This window comes from Oryctolagus cuniculus, chromosome 2, assembly GCF_051225735.1.
Source record: "Oryctolagus cuniculus isolate XC-2025 breed Fujian yellow rabbit chromosome 2, ASM5122573v1, whole genome shotgun sequence".
Lineage (NCBI taxonomy): Eukaryota > Metazoa > Chordata > Mammalia > Lagomorpha > Leporidae > Oryctolagus > Oryctolagus cuniculus.
This window is the reverse complement of record NC_142868.1, coordinates 145,062,237-145,089,333: the sequence shown is the minus strand read 5'-3', so window position 1 is coordinate 145,089,333 and position 27,097 is coordinate 145,062,237. Positions and strand designations below refer to the sequence as shown.

At 47.3% G+C, this 27,097-nt stretch overlaps 2 protein-coding genes and 2 long non-coding RNA genes across 28 annotated transcripts in view; 3 read left to right on the top strand and 1 right to left on the bottom strand.

Moving 5' to 3' along the window:
* Positions 1–8,703, top strand: part of EHBP1 (EH domain binding protein 1) — a 380,185-nt gene extending 371,482 nt beyond the window's left edge. For all 23 annotated transcript variants that reach the window (XM_070069071.2, XM_070069064.2, XM_070069059.2 and 20 more), the window contains 3 exons: positions 697–770; positions 7,307–7,421; positions 7,655–8,703. In XM_070069071.2, the coding sequence (XP_069925172.2) occupies positions 697–770; positions 7,307–7,421; positions 7,655–7,745 (280 nt within the window). In that variant the 3' untranslated portion in view covers positions 7,746–8,703. The remainder of the gene's footprint in view (positions 1–696; positions 771–7,306; positions 7,422–7,654) is intronic.
* Positions 1–8,834, bottom strand: part of LOC127490317 (uncharacterized) — a 48,211-nt gene extending 39,377 nt beyond the window's left edge. For both annotated transcript variants that reach the window (XR_011386621.2, XR_007918240.3), the window contains exon 1: positions 8,698–8,834. This is a non-coding gene — a long non-coding RNA (uncharacterized LOC127490317). The remainder of the gene's footprint in view (positions 1–8,697) is intronic.
* A 4,008-nt stretch (positions 8,835–12,842) lies between these two features.
* On the top strand, positions 12,843–19,898 carry OTX1 (orthodenticle homeobox 1). 2 transcript variants are annotated; one of them, XM_051842862.3, is made up of 5 exons: positions 12,843–13,052; positions 13,405–13,473; positions 15,029–15,235; positions 16,198–16,349; positions 17,629–19,898. In XM_051842862.3, the coding sequence occupies exons 3-5, from the start codon at positions 15,139–15,141 to the stop codon at positions 18,439–18,441; spliced, it is 1,062 nt and encodes a 353-aa protein (XP_051698822.2). In that variant the 5' UTR covers positions 12,843–13,052; positions 13,405–13,473; positions 15,029–15,138; the 3' UTR covers positions 18,442–19,898. The 2 variants fall into 2 exon arrangements, with proteins under 2 accessions (XP_051698822.2, XP_089183740.1); XM_089327614.1 differs by lacking the exon at positions 15,029–15,235.
* LOC103347670 (uncharacterized) overlaps positions 19,886–27,097 on the top strand; it is a 79,837-nt gene continuing 72,625 nt past the window's right edge. Inside the window, exons 1-2 of the long non-coding RNA XR_016229848.1 lie at positions 19,886–20,166; positions 20,734–21,474. This is a non-coding gene — a long non-coding RNA (uncharacterized LOC103347670). The remainder of the gene's footprint in view (positions 20,167–20,733; positions 21,475–27,097) is intronic.

The window sequence follows — 27,097 nt, the reverse complement described above, 5'->3', positions numbered from 1 at the left end:
AAAATATTGATTACTTAAACAGAAGTGACCTTTTTATGATTACAAGAATTAATGTAAAATGGAGACTAGACCAATTGTAAACATTCATAGGCTTTAGCTTTTAGTTCATTATAGGACTTTAATGCTTGTTCCTTTATGCTCACTAGCAATGTTCTTACAGTATGCCACCTAGTGTGGGAATGAACAGGTTGACATGTTTTATTTTAGCGAAAACTCCAATTTTATAAATTCTGCCATGCCTGAACTTGATAAGAGTTGTGATGAAGCACGAAAATTAACTAATCCCAAATCTTTAATTGTCTGTATATTAAATTTGTACTAGTAGTACTTTCATGTTTCTTGTATTCATTTCACATGGAGTTTAGAAATAAAAGTATTTATTATGAACAGTGAAAAACAATTTTGAAAATAACCTCATACCTAGCACTTAATAGGAGAAGCATTGAAGAATGAGACTACTTATTCTCAGATTAAAATACACCCCTGTGCCATTCAAAATTGAAGGAAGAAAATAATAGCACTTAGGAAGTGTTCGTCTGAAGAAGGTTTTAGGTTTGTATATCATTTGTTTGGAGTGGCTTAAAGTTGAAGAGAAAAGTCAGTTATGAGTCCTAAAATCAATGTAACCTAAAGGTTCTTTTAAGTGTTTAATGATTTAGTAATTAGCATATTGATGAACTTTTGCAACTTGCCTAGGGAAAAAGAACATGATTTAGAAAGACGGTATGAGCTGCTGAACCGGGAATTGCGGGCAATGCTAGCCATTGAAGGTAAGAAATGCTGTGGTGGGGTGAGGCTTGCTTATGAGGTGTCATTTGTCACAGAGATTTAGAGAGTGTAAAACACTTCTGGTTTTGCTGAGTCTCGTCTAGTAGGGTCCTACAGGACTTGCAAAGAAATGCCTGATAGACAGAAAGCAGTATCCATATAAACCCAAGGACCCTAATTCATAGTTAGATAATCATTATATTTGCTCTTAAGCACACAATTGTCTTAACTTTTGATTCAGTAAGCTTAAATTTCTATGAAATAGAAAATATGAGGAGTTACTTGATTTAATTATGTTTTACTTGTTTGCAGTTTAAAGTTAATTCTGCTGGGAAGTTTGGAAAAGATTTATCATTTTCACTTTCACATCCAGATTCTAAATTTTACCAAATATTTAATTGATGTCTACGTTGAAATATGTCACTATCCATTCTACTATAGTTCTTAAGATTCTAATTCCTGCTAAGTGAATATTCAAGGCAAAGATTGGCATAATAAATGAAACACTGTCAAAATTTCTTGTAAAGCTTTCCATGAATCATATAGTAATCCTATGCATGGTTAATAATACCAGTAAACATCAGCTAAATTATGTATAGCATTTACTGTCTTTTTTTTGATTCTTTGGCATTTTATAATGCTGTTGTCCTTATACCTCTTGGTTGAAACAGTCTTATAGTCCAGAGATTTCTGCTTAAAAGCTAATCCTTTGGGCTCTGTAAAATAGATCTTTTGTCTAATCAATGCAAATTGATTTTCCTATTCTGTATTGACCTCTTAACCCATTGACTGTCTATGGTAATTTTGTTCTTCACCTGATAAGGTACCTGATCCATAATAAGTCAATTCTAATTAGCTCAGAAACTAGAAATTTAAGTTTGTAAGGGGAAGCCAAGTGAAGCCTTCTATCCTTAAAATATTTTAATAAATATATCATATAAAATATATGCCACTTATCTAAATACTTTTATGTTTGTAGTTTTATTTTAATTATGTTTGTATCCATAATCTCAGATAATAAATAGCATTGACAATATTTGTATATCTCATTTAAGAACATGATTATTTTAAAAGGCTTCATTTAGCTAATTTCCTTCAAGTGGCTATCCAAATGTATCAAATCATACTGTTGATAAAGACTATAAAATGTTTCAAAATTATTTAAGAAGTTCTGTGAAATTGGTCATTGAAATAAAGTACATAAGTATTCTAAATGGTTTTTTTTATCTCGGTATAATTTTTGTAGTTACACTATAATCTTTAAAAAATATTGGAAAGCCAAATATTTGAAAAGTAGATACAGAAAAAACTATATATGTTGTTGTATATGTGTATGTGTAACATACAAGGGGTAATAGTCAAAGGGTCTATAAAAGGTTGATGAAAAATAGAATTAAATAATTTTATGAACTTTTTGAAGCCCCTATATTTATGTATGTGTGTATAGTTGTACATATATATACCATGTATAATATACAATTCCTTATATAATTTTTAAAGACTATACATTACACTCAATATACAATATTTAAATTTTTATTACCTACTCTCTATTGTATAGATAGATAATTTTTTCCTAAAAATACAGCTTGATATGGGGTAGTTAGGCAGATATTGGCTGTATCCTCCAAACCAGTATTATTACCAAATATCCATCTTCAAAGAAGGGCGATGACATGTATAAAAGATACCAGTTTCATCAGTAACCCTATTCCTATCTATCATACTTACAATCTCAAATAATTTTAACATTTTGTCTGCCTCCTTTTTTGTACATACAGTGGGGCAGGACACAGTCATATTTTTAAAGAAGCCCAGGATTGGGTGAAAATAGTGTTTTTATTTTAAAACACAATACAGATTTTTTAGCTTTTGATTTATCATTTTCTTTTGTTTTATTTTTAACTATACTGTCTCATGCATATATGTCTGTGCCTAAAATCTCTTGCCCAGTTTCCATTGCTGGTTGAGGGTAAAGGAGACTTGAAGAAAGGAGCAGCCTGTTGATTACAAATAAAGACAGTGTCTTAAAGAGAGACTGTTCCCCTAACCTGGACAGTAAGTGGGCTGGGCCCACCTACAGCGATGCTGAGATGCTGATCCTTGTGAAGCTTAGCTCAGTGAAGACAGTGTACGTGGAGCCCGTCCTTAGAACAGACATATATGCAGTTCAGTAGCCTTTTTTGAATGTTAAAACACCACAGAAAAATGCAGGAATGGGGAACACTAGTTTGTTTTGTTTTGCTTTCCTTTGTTTTGAAGTTAATTCCTATCCTTTACTAGCTATAAAATGATTTTAATATAAATAAACTTTTCAAAGAAATCTGCTGAAACCATTCAGCATGAGAAAAGCATAGAGTATTGATAACCATAGCACATTGAAAGAAACATTAACAGCTTTTTTGAGAGCAAAAAATAATATTCAGTACATCCAGTCTTCTGAGAATCCATAATAATCACTTAGGCCTGTTTTTTACCCCTTTTTTCCTGAGGTGTTTTCATAGCGGGAGTTTCACTCTACTGAGCTAAGTTATAGGATCCCTCAAGCTAACAAACATCTTTCAGATACTTTTCCTATAGTTTTTTTGTTCCTAAGTATTTAATGCCCCCTCAGGAAAGGTAAATTCATTTCTGCACACATTGGGGTAGGCTTTTAAAAAATGGTATGTTCATTTTCTGCACAAGAAATGGATCTTCTCTAGGATTTTGTACATCTTGATTTATTCTTGGCTTAGAGTTTGAAGTGGGTGCTCTTCTAAAGGGATTTATGCATAGGTTCACTATTTTTGTAGTTATGGTTTATATGATAAGCTTTTTATATTTAAAATCAATATGTAATCCTGTGGAGGAGCTTATCCCCTAAAACCCCATTTGTAAATCTATTTTAGCTTTGTTACACAGCACAGCCACAGTCTTCCATAGATTGATTAGGTACAGCAGTAGAATCCTATCAAATGGCCTGTTCTGATGATGATGCAAACTCTTTCAGGATTGCTAGTTGACTGGAACTAAAGATAAGACTTGACTGCAATCCCCCAATGTGCTCTTTAGAAAACTAGTGTTAATTTTCATCAAAGTGCCAGGCTTATTTATAATGGCAAGGTTGAAGGTTTACCACAAGAACTTTAGGTCCTTTCTGTTAAAGTGTTTATAGGTATTTCTCTTGCCTTTTTCAGGTAATTATCAATTTCAGCAAATAAAATAAATCAGGGAATGAATAATTAACCATACACACACACACACACACACACACGCACACACATAAGTTTTTTTAAATTAACATCTGTTCAGTGCAGATGGACATATGCAGAATCTCTTTATTTCAGCACTTTGGCTCAAATGCAGCATCAAAACTTAATCCTATTTGTTGCAAGAGGATATGGCTTTTGTAGCAAAAGTACACTGGAATCTTTAAATTAATCAGAATCCACATTGTTGTCTATTCAAGCCAAAATCATCTCAGCTACTAACTATGGTGTTATACCTATTTGATGTTATACCTATAGGATGTTATACCTTTCTTAAACTGTATTAACAGGTAACCCATAAACTTACGTGAAAGTTTTTAAAACATGATATGTCTAGGAGAAAGCTTAAATAAGGATTTTTTAAAATTTAGGCTTGAACATACAAATGTAAATTTTAATGTTAAATGTAATATTAAAAATTTTAATCAAATAGTTTAATTTCTCATGTTAGCATTTAAATATATATAGTATGCCTTTATACGTGGTTGTATATATATGTATATATACATATTTTATGATTTATTCCCATATAAGGAAGTAAAAAAAACCTGTACTTTTCCTAATTTAAAATCTATATGCTTCAGGAAACTATTTCTTCAACAGTTGACTACTAGTTTGTAAATGTTAATATATTAATCATAATTTAATATATAATTTTTTAATTTTATGAATATTTTAAATTCTGGTTTCAATTAAATTTGATTCTGAAATGATGAAAATTATTTCAATATTCTTAATTTAGAAATAGTTTATTTTACATTTATGGGAACCCTCATTATTGAGCTAGGAAAAAGTTAAGATTTGTTAAATTATTCAATACTTTAGGCGTTAAAAAACAAAATAGTTCCTTTTTTATCTGTATTATCAATTAAAGTCCTAATTTTCTCAATGATAAATCCTGGTTTTTTTAAATTACTAAGTAAAGTCTAAAAGTGATCAAGTTCAGAGAAGGAATAATTTAGTTAAGAAAATTACCTGTCAAAATTTATTTTTTCTTGCTCTAAATTAAAAAACAATTCAATTGTATTTTTTGTGTAGTGTGGATAAAAATTATTTTCTTTACAGTTGTAAAACTGTTATCAAAATGTTTCAGAGGTTTCTATGTAATGTGAGGAACACTGTCCATCAGCCAAGGAAAGAAAGTTCATGTAAGTTTACAGATTTTCATCACAGAGCCCTGCAGGATAACTGCAACCCAAAGTATGGGAATAAATGGGTTTGTGGAAAAAAAAAGTTTGAGAAGAATCATAAATCAGATCTTTTGATCAGAATGATTTCTTCAGGTTGGAAGTGGAAAAATTAGCATTCATCAAAACTGATCATCTTAATAACTATAAAATATACACATTTTTATAAATTTAGCAGGTTTTTTTCTGAATTCGTATTTATAGCCTATGTTACCTGAAATCACACTAGATGACTTTTAAGATCTTTTGAACACAGAGAGTCCATTAATTTGCCTGCTCTATAGAATAAGCATGATTTAATTTCAAGAACAAAATTAGAGCATTTTCCAGCATTCTTATGGGTTTCATTTAAATCTAAAGGATAAAAGTTTGATAGGTATGACTTCTCTTCAGTTTTGCTATTTATTATTTTAAAAATTCTTATATTCAGAAAAGTGTTCTATAATAATGGTTTAATTATTCCTCTCCATGCTATAGAATATTTCACTTAAAAAAGGAAGTAATAGCGATTAGTTATTGTATTTATTTCTAAGATATTTTGTATGAAATATGAATAATTAACCTATGGCACATTTCTCATATGTATATGTTGAGTTTATAGTGAAAGAAATAGTGATAAATTGGATGAACTTCAGTTTTTTGCTGCTATTCTAACCTGTATTGCATGATGATGCACCTAATTTTTAATTTGTAAATACAAGCTAGAATTCCCTCTAGCACCATTTGCTTTCATAAAGCTGCTGAGCAGTTTGCTGTCTTGAATAAATTTTGCTTTGGTGGGGGTCGGAGGGATTTGAACCAGCACATTCTTGTGTGGTTTGTGAAGATTCACATGGTAACCAGCGGTGTGCATTGTTAGGTTTATCTGAATAAGCACCAGCCATGTGAGTTTTAACATGATTGCCCAGGGCAATGGAGAGAGAAGAGAGAAGCCCGAAAGGATTGCACTCCTCTCCTCTCTGTTTTGGGAAAGTGCATTTGCTGGGGGGTGGGGGTTGCAGGAGTCAGTGGCCATTTTTTTTTTTTTTTAAGCTGGTGTCCTGTTTCCCTCTAGGTCCTCATTTGTTCTGCTATCTGCCTCATCATCTACTTCTTCTTTTCATTGTTTACCTTCCTAATGAGGGAGGCGGGGTAGACTGGGGGTTGATTGACAGCTACAAGCCCTTACAGTCTGGCCAAAGAGCAGTTGGCTTTGGTTTCAAAAGTGTTTTAAATGTTCGATTTGGCCCTGTTTTTATTAAATGAAACTGCTGCTCATCTTAAGGAAATTATCAGAAGAGAAAATATTAGGAAATATATTACTGAGGGCTAAAACTTTCAAAAAGAAAAAAAAAAAAACTGGTCCCACCCTCGGAAAGAGCACTGCCCATCGGATTTTCCAACCTTTAACATGATGGTTTCAAAGAGAAGTATGTAATTTTTCCTTGCAAAGTGCTTTGATTTGAAACCACCCGGCAAACGTCTCCAAAAGAAAACTGGCTGTGATGAGATCGAGAGCTGCAGTGTAATATTGCAGAGCAAATTTATTTTTTACTTCAAAGAAAAATGCTAATTAGCCGATTCACTACTTTTAAAGTTATTGTGAAGCATATGGCGCCCAGTGTGAGATACATCCAACTGCTAAAATTGAGCGAAGAGGAAATTAGCGAAGAATGGCTGTTTGGGGTGAGAGTGGGGGTGGGGGAGGAGGGTGGATTCTGGGCAGATCCTCTAGCCTTTCAGACTGATTTGATCGCCCATCTCTGTTTCCCGCCTCCTCGTTTACCCACTTCCCCCCGCCGCCGACCCCTCGGCCGGACTCTCGGGCCTCCTGCTCCCTCCCCCACTCTGGCTGAATTCAGGTGCGCACCTCCGCTTGGCCGTGGGCTCACACCTGGTCTCTGGCAGGTTCTAATCCTGCCGCAGCCACCTCCATCTGTAGGAAATATTGAGGAATAATTAGAGGGGGAACCCTCAGCACGACGGGCCAGCTCCTTCGAAAACACTAGCTAGTGGCTCTGTAAGACTGCTGAGAAATGTAAGGAAACTGGGAACGCCGAGAAGGAGAGGACGCGGGCCGGGTGTGCGGAGGCCCTGCCGGTAACTGCCCCCCTCTCCCCCCAGACTGGCAGAAGACCGAGGCCCAGAAGCGACGCGAGCAGCTCCTGCTGGATGAATTGGTGGCCCTGGTGAACAAGCGCGATGCGCTCGTTAGGGACCTGGACGCGCAGGAGAAACAGTGAGTGCGCTGCGGGGTTCTGGTCCAGACGCAGCCAGCTGCCGAGAGGCCCAGAAGTTGCGGAAAGTCCCACCCAGAGGTCTCGGGAGGCCCGGGGCAGCCTTTCGCGTGGCCGGGTGCACCCTATTCCCACCGGGGATCCAAATAAGGGCCCCGGGGTTTGGTTGGGGGGTGGGGAGTGGTGCTCTGCCCTCCACGAAGAAAAATAATTTTGTTTCCTGTGTGACGTCCAGGGCTGAAGAAGAAGATGAGCACTTGGAGCGAACTCTGGAGCAAAACAAAGGCAAGATGGCCAAGAAAGAGGAGAAGTGTGTTCTTCAGTAGATGTCAGAACAGAATCTCTCCCGACGTTGTCGAACCGGGTCCCAGACCAGAAAAGAGTCAGACGCCTTGTCGATCTTAAACTTCCGACGTTTTGTTCGGCTGGATTGTACTTTACTACCACCGCCCCTTTTCCTCCCTCCTTTCCAGATAATACACAGAACTCCAAAACATCTTTGTTTAAGGCATTTTGTGTGTGTTAATCATTTCCTTGAAATCATGTGAAATAGATTTGCACAGACACCTTGTGAGTGGTTGGTATTGAGAGTGTTCAAGAAACTGTTTTTTAAAAGATTCATTTTTTTCTCATTTCCCGATGGGAGACAAACATTGTATTGTCGTTGTTGGTGGTGGTAATAGCATAATGACAGTGGGAGGGGGGGTAACAGGGAGGTAAGAAAAATGTCATGAATGTTCCCCCACCCCATCCTGCCATATGTAACACTTACACTGTTACTTAAATTTTATAGTTAGATCATATTCAATCTACTTATTAAACTGTGTTCTATTTACCAGTGGGGTTGTCTGCAGTTGTTTTGCATTTCACTGTAAGGATATAGTGTTCCCTTCCTCTGCTCTCCTCAGAGGTTGGCCCTTTAACTTAGCCACAAACAAGCCCTACAGTTTGAAGGTGAGCTGTGAGGAGGGGACTAACGTACATGCATCAGTTTACAAGGACAGTTTTACCATCCCAGAATGCGCCATCTTTTTCTCTGGATAATTATTTATTATATCTTGCTTGGTTCCTACATTTTGTTGGGTCTCAACATTGGCTCAAGAATGCTGTTAATATTTATTCTGTATTGATAAAAAGGTTTGTCTTGCCACTATGAGTAAATCCCCATTAATATTTTCTTCTCTAGCATAGTACTGTCATTTTTTGTGAAAATGGTTATGTTTATTTATTACAATACTGAGTCATATAAATTTTCAATAAAAGCAGAAACTTTCTTACCTTAAACACTGCTGCTACTTTCTTGCAATGAGAACTTGACACTGGCTTGAGTGGAAATTTGTGCATCCATAAGACTGTTCATGTGGAAAACGGTCCTCAGGAACGCAGGGCAGCATACTAGGCTGTATTTGGATCTGAGTAAGTTTATACCATCCCAGAGGGGCCCTGCTGACAAACGAATGTGAATTGAAAAGCAATTAGTCATATTCTTAAGCTATGTAAACTATCATCTTTTGCAAAGGGTCATCTCTGTTAAAGATCTGTGATTCCTGCCCCTGAAAAAAGCACTAATATCTTCATGAAGTATCCACGTTATTACTTTCGGTTGTTACAGTTTTGCAGTCCTGTGAGAGAGCTGTGTGTTCTGCCAAATGGCGCGTGTTTGGGTCTTGAAGTGAAAGGAAGAGTGTTATTGTTGGGAAAGGTGGGGGAGCGGGTGTGTGCAGGTGTGTGTGTATGAGGTGAGGGAAAGAGTGCTAGGCTACAGAAAAAGGCGATTCTGTGGTAGTTTCCGTCACTTCTCAATAGGGGTGTCCAAACAAAGAAAGCTCGTTCAACAAGTCCGGAAACTTAGAGAAAATGCTACTAGCATTCACACTTCAGCCTAGATATTTCTCTCTCTCTCTCTCTCTCTCTCTCTCTCTCACACACACACACACAAACACACTTAGTTTGAAAAGTATGCAGCCGCCTCCACTTGCCAGTCTTTCAAAATGATTTTAAAAAACACACTTGTTATAGAATTTCTTCATGACGTTTTAAGTTATTGAAAAGTTACTGGAACTAAATGAAATCCAGGATTTACCCCCTTTATTCGAGCTGCGGCTCTCTGGGGGAAAGCCCTCAGAACCCTGCTGTAACCCGAGGGAAACCAACAGACGGAAATCGCACGGCTCAACAGCCCGGGACTTGGGTGGCCGGCAGCACCCACTCCGCTCGCGCTAGATTCGAGGAACCTTCCCTGCTGAGGGGCCTCGCAGAAAGGCAGCTCTCCCCCGCCCCCAAGCTACTCCAGATCTGCCAAGTGACAAATCTGCCCTAGCCCCACATTTGCTGGGATGGATGGGGCCGCTGAGCGGCCCCTCTCCCTACCCCTCCTACTTTAGTCCCGAGCCTCGCGCGGTTTCCATTTGGGCTGCTCCGTGGCACCCGGACGCCCCTCAGCGGCCGTGGAACGCGGACCCCGGGGACTGACGGGGTCAGGCCCGCGGCTGGAGTGCCGCGTCGCGACTTCGCGGCGTGGTGCCCAGGGGCCAGCTCTCAGGAGCGGGCGCGAACCTAGCACGCCGTGGGACCGGGACCCCGAGAGGCCCTGCTGGAGGAAAAGAAGCTTGTGTGTCCGGAGGGCGCGGAGGAGCTGGAGCACTGGCGGAGCACCGGCGGTGCGCTGGCTCCGGCACACTCCGCAGGCCCGTGCAGAACTTCCGCCGCCGGCCGGGAACCCTCGGACTGGGATTCAAACCCCTCCCCCTGTCCCGAGTGTCCTATCTAGGGTCTTTCCCGGCTTCGCGGTCACCTGGATGCTGGATCTGGGTCGCGGGGCCCAGGTCTCTCGCCCCCTCCCTGGCCCGCAGGCCTTGAGCTGGGACGGTCTCCCCTCCAGCGCTGCCCCCTCTTCCCCGCCCAGCGCTGCGACCGTTGCTGGAACGGTCGCCGCTTCTGGGCCAGCGTCTCCCACCTGGACATTTGCCTAGCGACGGATGCTTCAATCCTCCACGCTGCATTCAAGAAACTTTCATCTCAGTCTCTCTACTCTCCTCCCCTCTCCCTTCTCCTCCCTTTTTCTTCTCTTAATCCCGGGGTTTTATGGGCTGAGCATTAAGAAAATTCGCCTGCAATTTGGGATTAGATAAATACTCTCATTAGGATTAAAAAAAAAAAAAAAAAGTCCGTGCTACTTGATACCTCCCCGACTTCCCCGAGACTGGTGGCAGCATCTGGAACCGAGAGCGCCGGGCTCTGGCGCGGCGGGCCCTGGGGACCGCGCGGGCACATTCCAGCGCGGTCCCCAGTTCCAATTCGCCAAGCCGAACCCAGATCGGGCGCTAAGGCTGTAGGCGAAGCGGGGCCTGGAGGAAGCACGGAGTGCGAGAGGTTGCGGAAACTGGCAAGAAGAGCAAGCGCCCTGGCTCCGGAGGGCAACCCAGGCACGCAGCGCGCAGGCTGGCAGCTCCGGGCTACGGACGCGGACGCCGGCGACGCGCACCCCAGGGCGTCCGCGACTCTTTCCCCCAAAATCAGTGCGCTCCGACCCTCTCTTTTTTCCGGATCCCGGGGCGGGGGTGTATTTCGTTTCTGTCTTTAAATGTCGGCACCATCTCGGTGGCCGTGAGCCGCGGGCCTCGTGGGATACTCCTAGCGGGGGCCTGCGCAAGCCGAAGGTGTATCCCCGCCAGGCCAGCGCTGCCTTGTGCGCTGTTTCTTTTCCTCTTTAAAGAGCGCGCGCGCGCGCTCTCTTTTTCTCTTTCCTCTCGTTCTTTTATTCTGCTTTCTCTTTCTCTCCCTTTTGTGAATGGGCCGCGGTGGCTTTGTTCTGGAGAGAAGCGCCCGTGTCGCTGACTTTTGTGAACCAGAGAGGGATCTTGTAAAACCTCCTTTTCTCCTTCGTACTCCCCCACTCCCACCCCTCCTTTCCCTACCCCTTTGATTAGATGTTCCTTCATCGTCCAAAAAAAAAAAAAATGTAATTTCGTTGGTCTGGCGGCCACTTTCTTTGAACATTAGCTCGCTTTCAGCTCCAACTTCAATTAGAAGGAGTTGATTTTGAGAGATCAACAAAAGAACCGACCAAAGCCTTATTAAAGGTCCTAAGAAGATCTCCTGGGTCCTTTGAGAAGCAGTTAAGGAAACAGTGTGCCCTCCATCATATTCTGTTACCGTATTTTATTCGGACTCCAAAGGAAAGTGTCGCTTGGGGGAGGGGGAGGCACTTTGAAGAGCAGCGGCTTCGGCCCCTGTTCAGAGCGCGGGCTTCCCCTTCATTCTCTCCCGCGCCCAGCGTCCCGGCAGCTCGCGGGCCCGACCCGGCTGCCCGGGCACTCCCCGCGGCGAGGCGCCCGGCAGCCCCCGGACTCGCCCTCGCGCTAACTCTGCTCAAACTTTCACTCCGCCAGTGGAGGTGGGGGTGGGGGGAGATTAGGAAGACGGGATAGAAATTCCTCGAAAGGGCGTAAAGTGTCCAAGATTCAAGAGGACTTGCCATTTAAAAGAATTGCTTTGCTCGGGGTTGGAGTGAAAGCGCTTGTGGGTTTTGTTGTTTTTTGTTTTCACTCTTCGAAAAGTCCAAGCAAGTAGACATTGTTTGGGAAGTTTCTTTGGCTTGGGAAATGGGCTAGGCCAGTACGAACAATCCGGGGAAACCGTCTCAAGGAGGCTCCCTCCGCCGTCCGTGGATGAGACCTCGAGGGTAGAGGTCCACGGCTGCCTTTTCTATCACACGGCCCCTGGTGGATGTGGTCTCCAACGAGAGAGTGTGAGGAAAAGAAAAGTTTTCTATCAAAAGCTTTAGCCTGCGGAGTGAGGTGTGTTGTGAGGGGAAGGGGACGCTGGCTTCGAACGTGCGCCAAGACTTGCAAGCGCCCTTGCTGGGACCGGGAAACAGAGGCCCGAGAGCCGGTAGGCGGAGGCGCCTGGCCCGTGGGTGCTCTTCCTGGCGCAGTCGTCCCGGGGCGCAGAGGACCGACCGACGCCCCCGACTGCTCCGCGCTCGGCGAAGTAGCCTGCGCCGGCACCGGCCGCCCATGAGGTCCGCAAGCAGGTGGGGGCGCAGAGAAAGGGAGATGCCGGGGCCGCGGGAGCGGCTGGGAGCCCGCGCTCCTCCAGTCAGCCACCCCGAGTCCTCGCGCCCACACCCGGGCCGCGGAGCCCCGTGGCGCGCAGGGGAGCGAAGGAACCGGTTTTCCAGCACCTCTCCCCCCTCCCCGCCACTCCCTTGGGAGCGCCAAGAGGGCGAGAGAAGGGCGGGGGCCCTGGGGCAGGCCTCGGGACCCGCGGCCCCCTCCGCGGCTGAGGCTCGGGCGCTCCGCTCGCCTGGCTCGCCTCGCCCTCGCTCTGCGCCGCGTTTGCCTGCTGAGCCCTGGAGTTAGCGCGCGACCGGGGCGGGGCGGGCGGGCGGGGCGGGCGGGGTGTGGGGGCGGGGAGGGCGGGGGCGCGCGGAGGTAACCCCCGGCTCGCGCTGCCATTGCCCGGCTCCCTGTCACTCAGCCCGCGCAGGGCCCCCGATTGGCGGCCTAGCCCCGTTACGCACTCGCCTCGCGTTCACATACTCGGGGAGGGCAGTAGAAAGGTGATCAATCTTCATCAGGCTACATTTCCAATCACCTAAACAACCGAGCAAGACAAGCCACTCCGACAAGGTAAATCGCTTGATTTATTTAGTTTGCAAAGTGACTCTGCAGGACTTCCTCGGTCCCCACCGCCTCCACGTTGCACCGGGAGTGCGGCGGCAACGGCGAGCCACTCCCAACTCTGCCCCTCGAATCCCCCCCATTGCGGCCCCTCGGCGCGGTCCCGGGCGAGGCTCTGTCCTGCAAGCTATGTGGGCTTTGCAAAACAAAGTGTCTGTGCAATAAAGTGAAACCCGGAGGGACACGCACAAAGCCACTGAGGAAAAGAGAGAGATGGGAGGAAGGAAGTTGGGGGAAAGAAAGGCGCCCTGGGGTCCTAGACCAGCCGCGCGGGTAATTCCTGTGCCGCTCTGTTTTGCAGGTTGGCTGCCCGGCGGGTCCCTGTGAGCGCGCGAGGTAGATGGTGAGCGGCCCCGGCGGGTGAGGGCAGGTAAGCAGAAAGCCGCGGGGCCGCCCGGGGCCCCCGGAGCGCGTTCGTTACTTTTACCTCCCCCTCCTCACACGGATCCTCGCGCCCCTGGTCCCCGGCAGGTGGGCGGGGCTGGGGGAGCGGCATGGCTCCCCTCGCGGAGTGCCGAGGACCCCAGAGCGCAGCTGTGGCCCCGCGCCCCCTCCCCCGCCTCCTCCGAAGGAACTGAGCTGCAGCGTTAAGTTGGGACAAAGTCTTGGAAAACTCTGGCCGCCGCCTAGCAGAGCCGCCGTGCCTCGAGTCCCAGTCTCCTTCGGAAACTGTTTCCTTTCTCGTCCCCTTCCTCGCAAGTTGGGCTCCTCCAGCCCAGGCCGTGGGTCCCCGAGGAAGAGAGCGGGAGCGGGGGCTGGGGGTGGGGAAACGCTGCTCCAGCCTTAACTTCTCTCCTGAATTCCCCAGCCTGGGTCCCGGGCCTGCCTTAGAGGGTTCCCGCAAAGCGCAGTATAGCGACAGGGCCCCCGGGCTCCCAGTCCCACTCCCCGGCAACCCTTCCTGACCCCCGTCTGGGAGGAGCGCCTTGGGTTCGGGGCCACTGCGGAAGCGAGGCTGCGACCTTCCAGGCCAGGTCTGCGTGGGCTGCGCCGCTGAGGCCTACTTCGCTCTTCATCGGGTCCTGGGGGCCGTGGGTTCACCTGATAGAGCGTCAGGGAGCGCACACGACTCACCGCACTCGGGCTTCCCAAATCCCCGAGACCCTTTGGGGCTGTGGGCCGGGCACCCTTCAGCCCCGGCTGGGACGTCGTGATCTACAGCCGGGGCTGGGCAAAAAGAAGGGCGAGTGGCAGCGACCGCAGCACCCCTGGCCTTGGGCGGCGTCCTGGAACCACCACCTGTACAGTGGCCCCTATGGCGTCCTCTGGCCTCCTGTAACCGCGGTCGGTGGAGGTGTGGGGTTTCTGGTGGGCGATCCTTCAGTGGCTGGGCGCAAGGAGGTCAGCTGGAATGCTTGCTGGCTCTGGGGCAGGGCCGCAGCGGCGGCGACCTTTGGAGGAACGGAGCCCTCTAAGTGCGCAGGGTGCCCAAGAGAGGCCAGGTGCAGTCCGCTCTCCTCATTGCCTCACCTTGGCCCTCTGTAGTCTCTGTATTTTTGTCTGGCTTTCAAAGACATTTGAAGGCTCTTCGAGGCCTGCAGTCTAGGCGCCAAGTGAGCATTTTGCTTGTGCAGCATAAGGCGGGCTCCCGCCCGGCGCAAAATTTTGCCTAGATTTGGGATCTTGCGCATGCCGTGGTTTTTTCTCTGACCTTCCCAACCTGGCCAGGCTTTTAAGTTCTCACCCTGCAAGTACCTTTGGCCCATTCCAAGCCCGAAATGAGGCAGTGATGATCTAGAAAAAGTTAACTTTTTCAAAGACGCCGTGGTCTGTGAGCTAAGGCCTTGTTCAGCTAAATTGACCGCTCTGCACAGTACCGTTCCGCCGCCTGTTCCCTCTCTCTTGCCGGGGCTCCTCCCCTTGACCAGACCTGGAGGCCGAGGTGGCTCCCAGTGATGGTTTCCGTGTGTCTCGTGTCTCCATAGGCCGGGCCCCCAGACGCAACAGAGCTTGAGGATTGCAAGGTAGGAGCCCTGCACTGCTCCTGGCCTCAGGCCTCCTGGATCCGTCGGGGCGCCTCCACCCGGCTGTTAGCATGATGTCTTACCTCAAACAACCCCCATACGGAATGAACGGGCTGGGCCTGGCCGGGCCCGCCATGGATCTCCTGCATCCCTCCGTGGGCTACCCGGGTGAGCACTGGCCCTCTGGCCCTTCCCTTCAGCCCCTGCAAATGTTGGGGACCCTCCAGCTGTGCGAGTGAGCACTGGCCCTTCCTGCGTGCGCCCCAGCCTCTGGTGTTTGAGTGCAGGTTGTTGCTAAACAGGCCCAGGGAGCCAGTTGCCGTGTCGGCTTAGTTGCAAGGGGGCAGACTCCTGGGTCGGTGGGTGAGGTGGCCAGGACTGTGAAAATGGGCAACGTGCACTGCTGGGCCTGGCGACTCCAGCAGCCTGCCTCCTGGGGTGGTCGCACTGCGCTGTGCGGACCTCATTCAGCCACGGATTTGTTTCCCACTGGAGGTGGCTGTTTTTTGGTGAATCTGTTGCTTTCTCCACCACGTTGAATATAAGGAATCTGGACTCTGTCTAGCCCTGACATAAACTGCCAAACTCCCCTTTTGGGGATTGGTAGGCTTCACAGAAGACAAGGAGTTTTTCCTCCCTGAATAAATTGTCTTCGGACCCCACGACCTGCACCAACTTTTGCACTGGCGTAGTGCACTACTTGAGTCGTGTGCTAGGTTTCTTTCTAGCTTGCACTCCTTTACCACCGTTTGTTACCTGGGAAGGTATTTTCCAGGAGGTTTCTGCGCACTTCCTCTCCACTCCCTATCCCCAGTTGGGGGGGGGGCACGGAGTGGCGGGGGGAGGGAGGGAGATTCTTTGACTTCCCTTCTGAAAGGACTGGAGGGGCAGTTCTGGAGTCTGGGAGACACTGATCTCCCAGTCACACACGCTCACTTTATCCCACCTGTGGCCTCTCAGGCTCGCCCTCCTGCACGCGAGGAGGGGAATCCTTTTGCTCGGAGCTCGGCTTTCTCTAGGGATGGCCTGGGCAAGGGATTTCTCTGGGCCTGGCAAGGGATTGCCCGAGTCCTCTAGCAGTAGTCCGCATGGCCACCGCTTACCCCAGGCGCCCCCGCGTGTCTCCGCAGCCACTCCGCGGAAGCAGCGGCGGGAGCGCACCACCTTCACGCGTTCACAGCTGGACGTGCTCGAGGCGCTCTTCGCCAAGACTCGCTACCCTGACATCTTCATGCGTGAGGAGGTGGCGCTCAAGATCAATCTGCCGGAGTCCAGGGTCCAGGTGCGCACTCTCTGGGTTCCAAGTCAGGGTAGCCGCGCTGGCGTCGGAGAAGGGTGGTCTCGGCTGGGGGCGGGCTTCCAGAGAGAGCAGCCCCTCTCGCACTCCCCCTAGCGCTGGGACCGGGCCAGGCAAAGGGGGCAAGTTAAAGGCAGTGGCTTAAGGTCCCGGAGCCAGTCCCTGGCCCCGGCTGCCTTCGATATCGAAAATCGTTTTGAGGATTGAGTGAGGACGAGCTAGGCTTTGGAACCTAAAGCGCCCCGAGTGCCCGACACTTGCTCTGCTGCTTCAGTAGCCCCGGAACTTGGCAGCTTCCCTCAGAGGCCTGAAATTTTGCCTCGGCCCTGGCTGGAAAAGGAAGGGTGGCGCGTTCTGCCTTGGAAGTGTGCTTTATGGACGGCGCCGGTCTGATTAGACGCCGCCTCTGCGGGGAGGGGACGAAACTCGGCTCCCGGTTTTGTTGTTTGTTTTTGAGAGGAAAGGGCTCCGAAAACAGTTGGGATTCTAACTCAAAACTCTCTTCAGGAGCCTTTTGTCTCGCCCTTTCCCCCACCATCCCCAAGGCTCTTGAGAGGACCAGGAGTGCACTGTCTTGTGCCGGGGCCCTCCCAGAGGAGAAGTTTTGTGACTGACTATCCCATTTGGTTTTCCACCTGGAGCCAAAAAAAAAAAAAAAAAAAAAAAAAAAATCCCAACGAAATCTCGCCCAGGCTTCCTTCCCGAGAATCCTTAGCCCCTAGAGTACTGCCTCTGTCTCCGCCTCGGGCCTTGCTGCGGCTTCCACCCAAACATTTCGCCCTGCCCGGCTCTGACTCCAGGAGCCGACTCAGTGAAACTGCTCTGGCTCCGGACTCGGAGACGGTTCCGCACTGTGCGGCTCTGTGCCTCTCCCCTGTTTCCCGAGCTCTGACCGTAGGACACAGAGCCTCTGCACCTACTCTGGGTTGCGTCGAAGCAGCCAACCGCAGCAACTTAGAGACGGCAGTACTTCAGTCTGGACGCACAGGAACCTTCCGCCCTGGGGCAGAGTGGCGCTAGGGGTGGGGAGGTGCGCATCCAGCTGAGGAGGGGCTTTGAGCGGAACGACCCGGAGGGTGGAGGAGCTGGGGACAGACTTGCGGGGGAGGGGGACAGGCTTGGCCGGGCCGGAGACGGGGAGGGGCGGAGGCCAGGGTGGGCGAGGGATGTAAGATCCTGGGCGGGGTAGAGGGTCCAAGGGGCGGGGGAGCAGCGAGCCCTGCTGGGCCCTCTGACCCACTCTCCCAAATCCCACTTCCTGCAGGTCTGGTTCAAGAACCGCCGCGCCAAATGCCGCCAGCAGCAGCAGAGTGGGAGCGGAACCAAGAGCCGCCCAGTCAAGAAGAAGTCGTCTCCAGTGCGGGAGAGCTCGGGCTCCGAAAGCAGCGGGCAGTTCACGCCGCCGGCTGTGTCCAGCTCCGCCTCGTCCTCTAGCTCAGCCTCCAGCGTCTCCGCCAACCCCGCGGCTGCCGGCCTGGGCGGGAACCCGGCCGTGGCCGTCGCCTCCTCGCTTAGTACGCCGGCTGCCTCATCCATTTGGAGCCCAGCCTCCATCTCTCCCGGCTCTGCGCCCGCGTCCGTGTCGGTGCCCGAGCCACTGGCCGCGCCCAGCAACGCCTCGTGTATGCAGCGCTCGGTAGCTGCAGGCGCCGCCACGGCAGCAGCCTCCTATCCCATGTCCTACGGCCAGGGCGGCAGCTACGGCCAGGGCTACCCCGCGCCCTCCTCCTCCTACTTTGGCGGCGTGGACTGCAGCTCATACCTAGCGCCCATGCACTCGCATCACCACCCACACCAGCTCAGTCCCATGGCACCCTCCTCCATGGCGGGTCATCATCACCACCACCCGCACGCTCACCACCCTTTGAGCCAGTCATCAGGCCACCACCACCACCACCACCACCACCACCACCACCAAGGCTACGGTGGCTCCGGGCTTGCCTTCAACTCTGCCGACTGCTTGGATTACAAGGAGCCTGGCGCAGCGGCTGCATCCTCTGCCTGGAAACTCAACTTCAATTCCCCCGACTGTCTGGACTATAAGGACCAAGCCTCATGGCGGTTCCAGGTCTTGTGAGCCCAGGAGTGAGAAGAAGAAAAGAAACGCAACTACCTGCGCCCTCCGTGGTCCCCATCCTATTGCTGCTGCTGCACCACCCGCCTTGCCTCGGCTTCCCCCAAACTGAATTTTCACCCCTCCCTCAAAGATACCCGTTCCCCGCATTGCCACCCCTATCTGTGCCATTTGCTTGGGGGGGGGAGGGGTGTGCGCGCAAGCCCTTCTACCCCTTAGATTGGGGGGGGGGGACCGGTGCTTTGGCTTGGCCCGTTCGTTCTAATATGGGAGAGCTGTGTGCACTCTCTTTCAACCCCCACGAAATTCCTAACTCCCCCTTCCCGTCTTTCTGGGCAGCTGTTATGCACTTGCAGCCTTCGGAGGCCCTTTGCTCTGACCCGCTGTTTGAACCCAACACTTTTATTTATTCTTTCTGGACACTGGAGGCACTGCTGGCGTGTTTCTGCCCATTCGAGTGCACCCACACACTACTCCAAGTCAAAACAACCACTAAGTGTTTCTCCCGCGCAGACTGCCGCCCCTTTAGCCGCCCTCGATTCTCCTCCCCTCCTGCCGGCCAGAGCTCTCCGGGACTTCCTCCTCCCCAGCGGGGTGCGCGGGGACCGGGTCCTCGTCGGAGCGCCCGCGCCTAGAGCCACGTCCCACCCCGCCCTGCGCTGGACTGGTTCGAGCTTCCGCTTCGGCGGGAATGCTGTACATAGTCGGTCCGTTCCAGGGACCACTTAACTTTTTAGTTGCTGTTGGTCGAACTGAGCATATTTCGTCTTAGCGCCCAGAAGACAGAACTTTTAAGATATATACAGTACATATATATATATACACATATATATATAAAACAAAAGCAAAAAATATTTTCCCTCTTTCTCCCCCTGCCTCTTTTCCTCAAACGACGACGCTTTTTCTTTCTCGGTTGTACAAGGCTGTCCTGCCCTCTTCGCATCTTCTGCCTCTGTGTATTTATTAAAGAGAACCAATTGGTTCCAGGAAGGTGGACACAGAGGATCAGGAGTGTGGCGGAAACAGCAAGGTCAGGGTATAAGGGTGGGGGCGAGGCTGGGCGGCGGCGCAGCACTGAGTCCCTCACCCGGTCTAAGCACAGGGTCGTAGTTCCAGTTTAGAGACTAAAAACGGAAAACCCAAAAAAGAAAGAAAAAAGGCAAAAATACAGCGTTATGGAAAAACAAAAGCAGGCCCCACGCCCCAGTCGCGGTTCCTCTGTCGGTTTCTCTCTCAGCACCCCCGTTTGTCCAGTGAGTTTTTAGTGCACTTCATCCTCCAAACCTGCGCACAGCGCGCGCGCCTGTGTATCACTTTTGGTTCGGGCCGCTTCGTCCAGTAGGTGGGAAAGTAATTTGTAAATTTGATTTGTCCAATGTGAAGATCACAAATTGTTGAAATGTAAGGCAGCCCCCTCCCCCTTATCTACATTACTTCCCGAAAATAAATGCAAATTAATGTACGGCTTTGTCGATGTTGCTCTTCTGATTGCAGCTCCGGCTCCCGGTCTCGGGGGACTAAAAGTGAAGGCAACTCTGTTAATAACGCGCGTGGTAATGACCTGCGTGAAGCTGGAGGCCAAGGGACGGGGCGGGAGGACGGGGAAGGAGAAGCCCCTAGAAACCTTCTACGGAGAGTCGCCCCCACCCCTCGCGTCGGCCTGGCCTCTTCCCCCAGGCATTGTGACCCCGCGCCGCCCGCCCCCCTCGCCATCCAGGACAGAGACAGGTGTCAGGACTCAATTCCCGAAGCAATTCCTTTCTCTTCAGAGGCAGGAGCCTGGCACTGATTTCTTCACCCTAATTGCCTGCACCAGAAAGAAGAGGGGGAGGGGGTGGGGGTCGGGAGGCGGGAAAGGATAGCTCTGTAATGCTCTCAGAGCCGGGCCAAAAAGGAAAAGAAAACAAAACGACAAAAAAAACCCGATCCGTGTCCTGCATGTTGGCAGCAGACAACCCTCCTTTCTGCGGGGCTGTCCTTGGTGGCTTCGCCGCGGCTGGGAGATGCTGGTCATTCCCGCCACGCGCTAAGCTGTCCCCTTAAAACCTCACCGCCCCCCGCACAAGTAGCCGAATTATCTTTGTTCGTAACGTTTCCTTAAGGCACACAAAACCTGGAAAAACGGACCAGGACGCGCGTTCTACTTGGGCGGGGAAAGAGGACGCCGGCCTAAAGCTGGGGGGTCGGGAAGCACAGTTCCACCCCCCTCTGGGGGACGGCCGGGGCAGGGTGGCTGCTCCCCAAGAAAACGGAGCCCGGAACTATCCGGACTCCGTTTGGCCTGAAACCGTCTAGGGGTAAGGCCGGGAGGCTGCTCAACTTGTCCACGGGCGGCAAGGAAATAAAGGAACAACGAAAAGTTTCCTGCCAAGTGTCCAACACCCTCTGTTCTTTTTATTTCGTGCTAGACTTGAGGCCGGGTTCGGAGAACGACGGCTCCTCCCCCAGGGCCCCGCGCCGAGCGCTGTCGTGGGGCTGCGAGCCCTGGCTGTGGAAAAGCCTTCTCGGCCGCGTCCTCCCTCCGGATCCCGCAGGCCCGGCTCGGACGCCCCCTCCCCATTCCAACAAACCCATCAGCCCCGACTCAGCAGAGGCCCGCAGGAGGGCGCGCAGCCTAGGTCTCGCCCAGCGTGGCCCTGCGCCGCCTTTCACGGCACGCAGCTCGTGGGCCTTAAAGGCCGTTCCGGCCCGCGCAGGCACCCCTTTAGCGCTTCCAATGAAACGCGGAGCCGAGCCCGACCCGCCGGCCTGTGCCGTGGCCCCTCAGGTGCGGAGGACCGGCAGGCCTGGGCACCTGGGCTACAGGGCTTCCCGGACGCTGCCCTCAGCCGACCCAGCCAGTCGCGTCGCGCGGCCCGTTGTGGCTCACGCGGCTGTCGCCAGTGCGGCTCGAGGCCCAGGCGCCGGGTTGCCGCCTCCCCAATTCCCTGAGGAGGGTTCTGCGCGGCCCAGGGTCCGTCTTGGCTGCCAGGTGGAACCAAACAGGGAGACCCGGTTTTGCACTCGCTCGGACGACCGTGTGGCCTCCGGAGCAAGGTACCTAGACCCCTGGACTTGTGTTTCGTCGCTGTTGTTATTTGGCCCCGGTGGGCCTGGGACGGGCCACAACTTCACACTTCAGGCCGAGGCCGCGCGCAGGGCGGGGGTCGCACGACTCCCAGGCCGCCTGTCGACGGCGTCTGGAAGCTTCGGCGCTTGCGTAGTCAGGCAGGCGTGGGGGCGAGGGGGACTAGGGGGTCAGGCCAGCGTTCCCGCCTAGGGGTCGAGGCTTCGAGAAGAGAGGCACGTGCTTCTCCCGGGGCTCCCGGCCTGTGGGGAGGTCCCGCGGTGCTGAGTAGAAACCGAAGGGAGAAGGCAGGGGCCCCTGCCGGGATGCGGGAGTGTGGGGGAACCGGGTGAGTGCGCGGCCCGGCCGGGGGCGGCAGGCGCCGCTCTGGCTTTAGAGTCGGGGGCTGCGAAGGTAGCGGCAAGGGCAAGGGCAAGGGCAAGGACAAGGCGAAGGCCCGCCTGGCCACCTGTTGAACAGGCGCTAGAGGACATTCCGCAACTCGCGCTTCTCTGAAGGCTGGCGTTCCTTGGGTTTGGGTTGTGGTGTTCGCGACGGAATTGAAGTCACTTCGGGAAGTTTAGTTACCTCAGGAAATTTAGCAATGTTAAGACGCCACCAGATTTCTTTTTGAGAGCATAACAAAATCCTGACTTTTAAAAAATTCTCAGCTTGCACTCTCTGCTCACACTGTGGGGACAAAAAGTCTGCTATTAGGTGCACGTGTGTGAGGAGGTGCTTTCCGGGCTAAGGATGGGCCACTCTTGTGGTTTTTAAAGAGTTTTTTTTTTTTTTTTTTAATCTTAAAACTCTTTCAATTTATTGATTTACTGAAGCTCAGAAAAGAGCTTGTTGAGGTTTGCTGTAATCTTTTATACCAGCTACTGAGGGTAGATAGAGACAGCCTGTCTCTAAATGGTGAAATTTTTTTTGAGGGAAAAAAAATCCCTTAAAGCCACAGGATGTTAAACATAAAGGGGATATCCGATTTTTGAGGGAAAACAGGTAAAAACTTAAACGACACTGAATGTCAGCAAATTCGTATCTGCTGTAATACAGAGAGCAAAACAAATTGAGTGGTTTCATTTCTTGTGTCAAAAGAAAATTACTAGTTTTTTCACCCTGTACAAAATAACAATTTCCACAGCTACATTATGTGAAAATAAAAGATAAAATCACTACTCTAGCCGAATTAGTATTAATGATGTCATTAGTGCCTAATGACAAGCACTAAGGTTGTCCTTAGAGGTACAGAAATAAAATGGATCTGATATATCAATATAGTTAATACATACATTGGTAAGAAGAATCTGTGTCATTATTATTCAAGACCAAAAATCACTTGGCTTCTCATGCAGAATTAATTTAAAAGCAACAAAATATCTTTAAAAATTTTCCTAATTAAAAACAGAACAAGTTCTCAACAAGTTCTGTATTCTCCATACTTTCTCTCCCTTCACCATATATTTAATATAAAAAAAGTAAATGAAAAAACTTTCAACTTTAGTTATGAATTGTTTATATTCAAAAATACTTTAAAAACCACCAGCTTAAAAAATGAATAAATACTAATTAACGATGCGTTGCTTACTTGAGAGTGGGAACACATCTCAATTGCCTTAAAGAATGTGTTTGAATGTTGAGATGTCTGGACTGCACTCTTTTGAAAACCAGAAGGTTTTTGGGGCTATGTTTAGAAGATTGTTCCTGAGAAAGCAGTTATGCCTTTAAATCATTGTGTTGGTATTTATTGAATAATAACATAATACCAACCGAGAAAAGAATTGGATTTTCTTGTGGAAGAAAAGAACATACCAGTGAATCTAATGATTCTTTAATGATGTTTTTAAACTAGGTTGAATTTTGCTTAAGACACATGAGGTGCAGCCTTTTAAAAGTTTTAAAAATACCAATCTTTGCTAAAAATTACAGTGATATAAGTGAAATAGCAAATGATGTAGCCACCGTTAAAATTACTTTTAAATATATCAGGTTTTTTTTTTGGGGGGAGGAAAAACATAAGGCAAATAAATATATGGTGTGCTTGAAACTAAAATGCATGTCATTGTAATTTATGAAATTGTACATTTAGGTTTCTAGGGCTGTTACTTGTAAGTTAAGAATATATTTAAATATTCTGGAGTTCTTTTAATTAAGTATGACTTAGTCTCCATTTAGTCAGTGATGACCCATCAAAACTTAAACATTAAAAAATCTATTGTGTTTCTAAAAATTGTACCTCTTTTGCTCCCTTTGGGTCTTTTACTTGGTGACCAGTATAATAAAACTGACCAAATTCCATTCCATTCCAAAGGTCAGAAATACTTTCTTTTAAAAAAGGGTAATCTTTTTTGAATACTTTATGAAAACTATTATAGAAAATTTTAGAAATTCTTTTAAAGTGGATTGCAAAATTAGGAGTTAAAGTATTTAAGTAAAAAAAATTTAGGGGGATTGAAGTGGTGTATAAATAAATCATAACTAATTTTGACACTGGGGTAAAAACTAAAATGTAAGAATAAACGGTCTCTGATTCAACAGCTTGGTGTCTAAAGAGCTTATAAAATATTTTTAGTATACAAATATTCTTATGTCTGTTCAAATCTCTAAATGCTTATAAGATATACCATCATCTGCCATAGCTATTTCAATATAGGAATCATATTTTCTTTTTTAAAATTTATTTTGAAAATTTACTGTGAAATACAAGAAAGAAATTATAAAAATGATTTATATACTTTAAAGAGTAATGAAATATACAAAGCAATGAGTTTTTGACAAATACTTTGAAAAGTAGATTTGGAGTTGGTTAAAATAACTTTAAATTTGATGTTACATAAAATATGTCTATTTATGTTTTAGGTATTTTCTGAAAGCCTTTAGTAGCTATTATTGTATACAGATACATTTTAAGGGAGAGAAACACTTTAAATCATAGGATAAAAAGTTCTATAGGTTTTTGTAAATTCATAAGGTTTCTTCCTTGATGGAAGAAATGTACTCTATCTATTTGCATTTTTAATGAAAGAGCACCAAGAGAAACTCTTTTTGTTTCCCAAGCATGGATATTTGACCTCATCCAAAACTGTATCTTCAAATCTTCATTTTGTTGCTGATGGATCTCATATCTGTATTTCTGGCACTGACTTCTCTGTTGGACTTCATATACCTGTGCATCCGTTAAAAAGAGGCTGTTGGATTTTTAGCCCTTTGCCGATGAAGTGAATTATTAAATTTCTGGGACTTGCTTCAAGGTAATTAAGGAAAAGAGAGAGTGAGTCAGGCATAGATGAGACAAGACTAGCCTTCAGTTGATAAGGGAGAGTATGTATGACTTTGTTATACTGAACTTGTATATATTTAAGTTTTTTTTTCTGAAATAAAAAAATAAAAAGATAATAGTTTGTGGAAAACAGTCTTTGCATTGAGCTTCCCGTGCTTTGGAGTTCATATGCTATTCATATATTTTGTTGTCTTTAATCTACTTGAGTCTTATGAGATTGGTGGTGGTAAGGGGAGCCTCAAAGTGGTTTGATGTCTTGTTAACATAGCTGGTAGCTGGTGGGTAGCAGATCTTGCTAGTCAGTCTTCAAATTACATGTTCTTTGACTATAAAACTGACCTACTTTTTTTTAGTACATTAGCATTAATTTTTTAAAAAATATTTATTAGTAGGACACAGAGATCTCTTGTCCACTCACCTCATTCCTACAATGGCCAGGGAGCTGAAGCTAAGAGTAGGGAACTCAACCCAGGTCTCCCACGTGGATGCCAGAAACCTGAGCCATTGCCACTGCCTCCCAGGGTTCATACCAGCAGGAGCTGGAATCACAGATGGAACTGAGACTCCAACCCAGGCGCTGTAGTGTAGGATTTTGGCATCTCAACTGGTGTCTTAACCGGGACAAACATCTGTCTCAACAAACTTTAATTTTAAAAAACATTTCGTATTGTTGAAGAATCAGATTAACATCAACAAAATGTGCTTTATCTAAATTCTGGTTGTAAAGTTTCATTTTTGATGTCTAAACACTATATTTTTTGGGATTTCTTTATCAAGTAGTCAGGTCACGTCTGATAATTCCTGTATACCTTTTTCTGGGCATTAAACTTCATTTTAATGAATTTTTAGAGAGATATTAATAGCATTAAATTAGGAGATTAGTTTGGTACCAGGTCTCATTTCTGTTTTTCCTTGTTTAATTCCTTATTAAATTTTTATTCCTTACTAATTTTAATTTGTAAATAATTTAAAAAATCCCTTACTGGTTGATTAATGTTTATAAGTGCTATTTTTTGTCCTTGACTGAGCCATTTTTGCTTTGCTGCATTATAGGAATTTTAATTTTAATCAATGAAAAGTTGTGTAAATTAGATATGGAATTAGATTAATTGTTCTGTGTGGAAGCTTTATTTATTTATTTGTAACTACACTAACTTGTGAACTCCTTGAGTTTTGAACTTGGTTTTTTAAAATCTCATTTATAAATCCTTGTCTATTTAGAGTGAATTTTTTATTTTTCAAAGCTAAGTCTGACAATTTTTTTTAAACTTTTATTTAATGAATATAAATTTCCAAAGTACAGCTTATGGATTACAATGGCTTCCCCCCCCCCATAACTTCCCTCCCACTCGCAACCCTCCCCTTTCCTTCTCCCTCCCCTCTTCCATTCACATCAAGATTCATTTTCAATTCTCTTTATATACAGAAGATCAGTTTAGCATATATTAAGTAAAGATTTCAACAGTTTGCACCCACATAGAAACACAAAGTGAAAAATACTGTTTGAGTACTAGTTATAGCATTAAATCACAATGTACAGCACATTAAGGACAGAGATCCTACATGAGGAGTAAGTGCACAGTGACTCCTGTTGTTGTAAGTCTGACAATTTTAAAATGAGTTCACAGATTAGATAATAAATATAACATCACTGTATAAGTTTCCTTTACTGAAAAGCAAAGAGTAAAAATCTTGTTAAATTGTGCCATTATTTCTTGAGGTTTTTTAAAACCTTCATTTCATGATTCCATCAGTGCTATTGACTTCATTGATCTTTCCCTTACGTGATGTAAAAACTAAAAGTTGTGGTTTTTTTTTAAGATTTATTTATTTATTTTAAAGGTAGAGTCACAGAGAGGCAGAGAGATATTCCATTTGTTGTTTCACTTCCCAAATGGCTGCAACAGCCATGACTGTGTCAGGCTGAATCTAGGAGCCAGGAGCCTCTTCTGGGTTTCCCACATTGTTGCTGCGGTCTATCCTCAGCTGCTTTCCCAGGTGCATTAGCAGGGAGCTGAATCAGAAGTAGAATGTCTGGAACTAGAACCAGCACCCATATGGGATCCTGGCACTGCAGGCCACAGCTTTATCTTGCTGAGCTACAGTGCCGGACCTGTCTTTTCATGTTTATGATGTTTGAAGAAGAAAACAACTAGCACTTATTTTCTGTATTTTTTCAAGCTAAGGCATAAACTTTACCATATTCAAATCAACACCTGTTCATTTCTGCATACCTTTTTATTTTTACTTTTGATTAAGAACTGAGGATTTCTGGGCTGGCGCTGTGGCATAGTGGGTAAAGCCACCACCTTCAACCCAGCATGCCACGT

Bases quoted from the DNA above. Each gene is read 5' to 3' on its own strand.
- OTX1 (XM_051842862.3), top strand. From the start codon at position 15,139: ATGATGTCTTACCTCAAACAACCCCCATACGGAATGAACGGGCTGGGC. The intron at 15,236-16,197 runs GTGAGCACTGGC...GTGTCTCCGCAG, and splicing joins TCCCTCCGTGGGCTACCCGG to CCACTCCGCGGAAGCAGCGG. The intron at 16,350-17,628 runs GTGCGCACTCTC...CACTTCCTGCAG, and splicing joins TGCCGGAGTCCAGGGTCCAG to GTCTGGTTCAAGAACCGCCG.